This window comes from Taurulus bubalis (assembly GCF_910589615.1).
Source record: "Taurulus bubalis genome assembly, chromosome: 20".
Taxonomy (NCBI): Eukaryota; Metazoa; Chordata; class Actinopteri; order Perciformes; family Cottidae; genus Taurulus; species Taurulus bubalis.
The window spans coordinates 7,724,925-7,732,680 of NC_136608.1; the positions used below are offsets into that span (position 1 = coordinate 7,724,925).

The following is a 7,756-nucleotide window of genomic DNA, read 5'->3' on the forward strand; positions in this document are numbered from 1 at the left end:
CTGGCTAATTTGGCTTCTTGGTCTTGCAAAAGTTAATATTTTCTGCAATGACAGCATTCTCAGGGTCACCAGAGGTTAATACACCACTACTGATACAATGACAAGTTCCTCCTCTGGTAACTCATTTTGTCCTCCAGATCTCTTCGCTCTCTTCTACCTCCCCTCTGCAGCGCAATTACCGGCAACTGAGTAGAGGATTGGTGGAAATTAGCTTGACATTGTAGCAGTGGATGTGTGGGTGTGAGTGTGTGTGAGTGTGTGTGTGTGTGTGTAGCGCTGCGGCTGGGTAGCTTGACCGGACCTGTTACTAATAGGTTAGTACAAGTGTGTGGACTCCATAGCCGCAGCAGTCACAGTGCATAGCCTCAAAAATAGAGACTGCCTCTTTCCTGCGCTCCACATAATGCGCTCGTACAATACCAATTTACCTGTTCAACTGCCTGTGCATGATTTGGATAGTTCACTTAAGATGATGCAGTTTGGTACCAGATTCTAACTTCATAACAAAGTATAATGAAATGCAGTTTCTCTACCGTTAACAAGCCATATTTTTCCAGCCAGACGAGCATCCTTAATGGACGCTCTGTTGTTGAAAGCTTTTCAATTTTGCTGACGTGTTACGACACCTCTTGATTAACTACACGGAGCTCTGAGGATGTTCCACTTGACGTTCAGCTAATCTGAAAGCGAGCATTGTATGAGCATTTTTTTAGCTGTATTACATAGCTGTCTTGCCTCGATTGTCTTTATTCCAAACTGTTTTATTACATAACCAAGTCATTGGCTCAGGCAGAAAGCATGCCTGAAGACTCGGTACATTTGTGACATCAGACACGTTGCCACACAAAGATGTCACCTCTGATTCAGTCAGCTGCTTCTTACAAATGACTCCTACTGTTTTCCTTCAGCAGCCCTTCACTGGGACCTCAGCTGACACCCATGGGACTGTAAATTAAACTTCATTTAAATACATTTGTCAATAACATTTCATATTTTATTTTGGAGACAATGAAAGTCCTGTGATATTTATACACAATTATATAAAAATAAGAAAGCAGGATTAATATTAATGGTAATTTGAGAGTAAATCTACATTTCAAATGTATCGGCTGAGTTTACTTAACTCATTGTCAAGACTAGAGACTAAAGTATCAATACTTTATCAATAAAGCTTAGATACTAGGTCCATTAAATAGCCACATTATATAATACAATGGAAGAAAAACTAAAAAGAGACTTTTTATTACTTATTTAGATCATTAATCTAAACACGTGTTATACTATTTAATGACTCAAGTGACATCAAATTAGGCAATTTATCCAATTCCGCACAGCCCCCGTCTGGGAACCTTTCACACATGCAATGGTACGAGACAATTTACCTCAAACTGAATGGTTAGGATAACAATTTGAAAGACCTGAAGCAATTAGTTGATTTAGTTGATTAGTGAAAATGAGTCTGCTATAATGTTGCTTAACTAATGTACTTATGTAATTCCTTTCGGATGAAAATTCATCAGGATGATTTTCTAAAATGTGAATTTATTTTCTTATCCTTCAAGGACTGTTGCTCGTAAAAAAACAAATAATATAAAAATGTCAAGACATTTTATAGAACAAATTATTAATCAATTATTGACAAAGTAATCTGCCCAATAATAATCTGTCCAAATTTTGCAGTCAAAATGAAGTTGTGGCCACAGCAAAGCCAAACATCTCTATTTGAATGACCAAAGTGTCGAATGATCATGAACAGAATTGTGTCCTCATTAATTGGCAGGGATATGTTGCGTTTTCTGGCCACACATCTTGCAAATTGTCCGGTAAAGCCTTCCTAATCCCATCCTAGATATTCACCACACAACAGACATTCACATTACAATAAAATCAGTCAATACAATAAAATTCTGCCTCTCAATATCACAATGTCCTCCTCACATCTACCTCCAAGCTAACGGAAATCGGATGAATGAATGAATATATACTTTATTAATCCCCAAGGGGAAATTTTGTGTCGCAGCCATTTACACAGAAAATAAGATAAGATATAAAAACAACAGTGATGAAAGATATATAAGATATATACAATAATAATACAAATAACAATAAAATAAAAATAGCTGGAAGAATGAAAGAAGAACAGAGTATTAATTTAGGAATTAAATTAAATTAACTTAAACAGTAGAAGTGCAAGAGTGCAAGTATGTATGTGCATATTAAGTGTGTGAGGTGTAAATAAAAATAACAGCAACAACAAACAATAGGAGAGTGCAAAAATGCAAATACTATATGTAATATAATATGTTAAGTGTGAAGTGTAGATAACCATAAACATGTACAGTGGTTAATCCACAGAGGATCTGCCAAGCGGTGACTTGTTGTAAAGTCGTATTGCCGTCGGCAGGAATGTTTTCCTGTAGCGGTCCTTTTTGCTAATGAATTAACACCTTATTTATTTAATGTGTTCTTATTCCACCCGAACACTTTCCATTTAAAGGCTTTATTTCGGAGTGTTGCAAAGCCTATAACAGAACATATTGATCATCAAACAGAAGTCATTGCTTGAAAACATCCCAAAAGACACAATTAATATCATTGGTAAACCAGTAAGCGCACACCTGAGCCACCTGCACCTGCACAATAATGCTCTCCACAATAATAGTTAACCTGCCCACATTACACTGCTGGTGATTGTGATTGCTAAAGAGAGAACCCAGAGCGAGCAGAGGTGAGACCCGAATGCTGTAGGCTGAATTACAGATTATGGCCTTTTGTTTCCAGGGCACGGATCAACGGCAAAGCCCACAATGAAGGGCCAGTGCTGAGGGAGAGAAGCTAAACCCTGTGTATCAGAATGCTCTGGGTGTTTAGTTTATTAAAGTGCCAGGTACTCTGGAAAAATAATCCCGCCCCCTCTCTCTCTCTCACTCTCATTCCACTAGCTCCTTGTCTGCCTTACCTCCTCCCTTACCCCTCCAAAACTAGACTCCAGACGATGCAAAGGTTGCAGAATGAAACCCTGCTTGGCTTCGCCAGTGGGGCAAACTGCAGCGTTTCTGCTGCCCGCTGAAGATTTTATTTATTTATATATAGTATACCTCCCCCTTTCCACATCTCCCCCGTGGCCACTGAGGGAGAGATGGTGTGGTTGATGAAATGAAACCATCTCTCTTTTCTTGTTCTTACTTTCCGGCCGCCGTCACACTTCTTCTTTGGATTATTTTCATTTTATCCGTCTCTCTTGAATTTTTCCATGAAGTGCTGCACGCTCTTATTGGCCTGAAATATCCCAAGCACCATCAAACCTATCTGTTCTGTAAGAGGCATTTACATACAACAAATGACATGGTGCACTTCAACTGTGGACTTTTTGCACCGTAACAAAAGAGGATGGAACATGAAGAATGTGATGGCAAAAGAGGCACTGCATAAAGAAGAGTTATCTGACTCATGCGAGAAGATGCATCATAGTCCTATTTGTTATCTACAGCATGTAGATGGCAAATAATCAAAGAACCAAATCTATTTGCTTTGTTGATTTGTTTGCCTTGTAATGTTTGTTTAAGATTTTACTGTTCTAGACGCCACATTTTACATTTTAACATGGATGAAGTATAACGTGGGCCAAAAAATCTAAACTGTTTCTGACGCTTAAATTGATAGTTAATGAAACACGTAGACATTTTAAAAAGTCTGAAAGATATAACTTAAACATACCTGCATCTCTAATATAAAGATGTGTTCTGCATGTACCTGTATGTCACCTACAAATCAATTGAAATATGTAAAGTATATATAGCCTTCAGCTTTCACTCACAAGGATTGTGTCCAAAATCACACCCAATTTACAATGGACATTTTAGTAAAGTGTCCACATTCTGAGTGAAAATTTACACACTAATATAATGCCCTAAATACATCAATTGCATGTAAACTACTTTCTGTAAAATTCCTGTTGATAATGCCAAGTGTCAAAGATTCTTACATGTTGAGAGTACGGTAGTGAATGTCACTTTTATTTTGAAGAATTCGGTAAAATGTCATTACAGGTACAACTTGCGGCAATCTCTTCTTGACCTTTGATTATTGTTATTTGTCAACATGTGATGAATTTATTTTTCCTTTAGGCCTCTTTAAAGCCTAACAATGCTTTATACAATGCATGGCCACAGATGAGTAGCATGACCTGTATTTTGCAAAAACGTTAAATCTGATTAGTGTGAAGATTTGTTAATTTTACCAATAAATTAAGACAACACATTCATATTTTTTTCACTGCCGGTTGCTGCATCTTCTCACAAACAGGTGCAGGCTGCATCTGTGACATGTACAGCAAACTGCCTCACTGTAGTGTGCGTCATTGGCTGCCCGTTTACTTGTTGCCATAGTAACTGACATATTTCAGTGTCTTTAAGCCGCTTGCCCCGAAGGCTAATGCTTAAACCCTAGGATGTCTGCTATTTAATTATCTTAATAAAGGCTTTTATTTAACCAATATTAGACATACACTGCTAAGCGGAGTTGAATGCCATATGGGGGGCTACGTCCCCAGAATGAAGTCTAGAAGGTCAACTAGATATAAATCCACGGTTCTATATCTTGAAGGGAGCGTGCACAAATGTCAACATGCATCAGCGTGCCTATGACAAATGTCAATATGCCCAAATCTCTCTCTTATGAAATTCTCTGACCAAGTCCAGTATCATGTAATTCTCACACCGCTTCTCTCCGTCTTGTTTGTCTTGCACAGGTAGGAATGGACTGGGCTGTGGACTCTGGAAGCAAGTGACGACAATCAATGAGGACATCCATCTTTAAAGAGATTTTTCATGGATACCTATGAATGTGCTTAACATAAATCCTTTGAAGTATAATATCAGTCCATCCTTTTTTTTTTCTTCTTCTTTTTTCCACCCCTCCCACCTTCTCGGGTCTGCCTGACTGCAGCCTTGGCCCCCGAACCCTGACACCTGCAGGGAACAGTGAGTGATTGGTCATTACATCCAAGGGCGTCGACACAGCAAGACAAAACACCCCAGGGAGCCCTGCTGCAGTTGGTGGTGGCGGTGGCAGGGGTGGTGAGTCAATCGCCTCAGCGGCTGCAGCCAATGATTCATTATTTGTGAAGTTAACAGCTTAGACCACTTAATCTACAAGGACCAATTTCTTACTGGAGGGAAACGGTCCAATATGAAGGACGTGTCATTCGTGGATCGCCTCTTTGTCGGCTTGGCCATGGCCTCTTTTGTTGTGGCCACAGAGGAGAGGCCTGATTGCCCAAAGCTCTGTGTATGTGAGATTAGACCCTGGTTTTCTCCAAGTTCGGTGTACATGGAGGCTCAGACAGTTGACTGTAATGACTTGGGACTCTTTAGCCTGCCGGAACAATTACCAGTGGGCACACAAGTACTATTACTGCAAACAAACAACGTTGCCAAGATTGACAAACCCTTGGATTACCTGGCCAACATCACAGAGATTGATTTATCGCAAAACAATTTATCCTCTATCAGCGATGTCCACCTGGGGAATCTTCCTCACCTGCTGTCCCTTCATCTGGAGGAAAATTGGATACGAGAGTTGCCCGAGCGAAGTCTTGCTGAGGTGGCGAACCTCCAGGAGCTCTACATGAATCACAACCTCATCTCCTCCATTTCCCCGATGGCTTTTCAGGGTCTCAGCAACCTTGTGCGGCTCCACCTCAATTCTAACAAGCTGACGGCCATTAAAAGAGAGTGGTTCGAGCCCATGCTAAATCTAGAGATCCTGATGATTGGTGAGAATCCTATTCTTTCTATTGATGATATGAACTTCCAACCTCTCACTAACCTACGCAGTCTGGTTCTCACCAGAATGAACCTGTCTCAGCTTCCTGACGATGCACTGGCTGGCCTTGATAATTTAGAGAGCATCTCCTTCTATGATAATATTTTTGCGGAGGTGCCTCATTCTGCCCTAAAAAATGCTAAAAATCTTAAATTTTTGGATCTAAATAAAAACCCAATTTCGAGGATACAGAGAGGAGACTTTGTGGATATGTTCCATCTGAAAGAACTAGGGATTAATAGCATGCCAGAGCTCATTTCCATTGATAGCTTTGCCCTGAATAACCTCCCCGAGCTGACCAAAATAGAAGCCACCAACAATCCTAAACTCTCCTATATCCATCCTAATGCTTTCTACAAACTACCGCGGCTGGAAACCCTAATGTTAAATGGCAATGCGCTCAGTGCCCTTCACAGGATTACTGTCGAGTCCCTCCCAAATCTCAGAGAGGTCAGCATGCACAGCAACCCCATCCGCTGTGACTGCGTAGTCCGCTGGATGAACATGAACAAGACCAACCTTCGCTTCATGGAGCCCGATTCACTTTACTGTGTGGAGCCGCCAGAGTACGAGGGCCAGCATGTCCGACAGGTGCACTTCAGGGAGATGATGGAGATTTGTCTGCCACTCATATCTCCCGAAAGCATGCCTGGTCACATTAAAGCACCGAATGGGAGCTCTGTGTCCCTCCATTGTCGGGCCTTCGCTGAACCAGAGCCGGACATCTACTGGATCACTCCGTCTGGTACCAGGGTCCTGCCTAACACAGTGTCTGACAAGTACTACATGCACCCAGAGGGAACTTTTGACATTTATGATATAACAGAAAATGAAGCTGGTCTTTACACTTGCGTTGCCCATAATCTGGTCGGAGCTGATCTTAAATCTGTTTCAGTAGAGGTGAATGGATATTTTCCCAAACCTGCAAATGGGTCTCTGAATGTCATAATAAAATCGGTGGAGACAAATTCTATCCTGGTTTCGTGGAAGGCCGGCCATGGCAGCTTGGCCCCAAACATTAAATGGTACACAGGGTCAGATGCCAACCATCCCACCACAACGTTTACCACCAGGGTTCCCTCTGACGTCCAGGTCTACAACCTCACCCATCTGAGCCCCGCCACTCTGTACAAAGTCTGTGTGGATGTCGGCAGCATCCACTACAGCCATGACACCAAATGTGTCAATGTCACCACTAAAGGATTAGAGCTGGCAGCCAAGGACACAGAAAAATGGGACGCAGCAGTAATCACCGTCTTTGGTGTGCTCTTGGCTGTGATTTCAGTGGCATGCCTGCTTATTTATGTGTCTCTGAGGAACCATCACCTTTACGGGGATATAAGGAAATGCGACTCCAAAGCTTCGCTGACACCAGTGGAAGCAACCGGTATGCACTCTCCTTTCTTTACAAAGCTGTGGGTTTCGGGTAAGGGACTGCCAAATGGAGTCAAAGTGAAAGCCACAGTCATAAATGTATCTGACAATGCCTTTTAAGGAGCGCAGCTTTGTAGAGCACCACACACCAACTACACTGAATGGACAAGGCCATGGGCAGGGGTGGAGAGATCTGTAGTACTGTTTCAAAGGCATACCCATTGCTGGTCCCCGGCTCAGCTATACTGGCAAATCTACTATTGGACTGGGATGGAACAGTCGAAAGTAGACTACATGCTCTCCCAGTTTCAACCCCAGCTGAAGTGGTGGCTTTGTAACCGTTACACCAAACTAAAATCAACAGAAAGGGGCATTTATTGCAAAACAATATATTTCAATACCATTCATACAGAAATGCAGGCAGTGAAAAGAAAGTGAAGATGATGATGGTCAACTCTCTTGTAATTGACTGTTAAATGTGTTCAGAGTTGTGGAACTGTCTGTGTGGTCCCAAGCAATACCGTCTGTGCTTTGTCAAACATACATAGACGAGTTA

The 7,756-nt window shown here is 41.6% G+C and overlaps 1 protein-coding gene across 1 annotated transcript; it reads left to right on the forward strand.

Moving 5' to 3' along the window:
• Positions 1–5,190: 5,190 nt before the first annotated feature.
• Positions 5,191–7,320, forward strand: lrrn3b (leucine rich repeat neuronal 3b; the record flags this gene model as incomplete). The annotated part of the gene is made up of 1 exon (XM_079235969.1): positions 5,191–7,320. The coding sequence occupies one exon, from the start codon at positions 5,191–5,193 to the stop codon at positions 7,318–7,320; it is 2,130 nt and encodes a 709-aa protein (XP_079092095.1).
• Between the last annotated feature and the right edge of the window lie 436 nt (positions 7,321–7,756).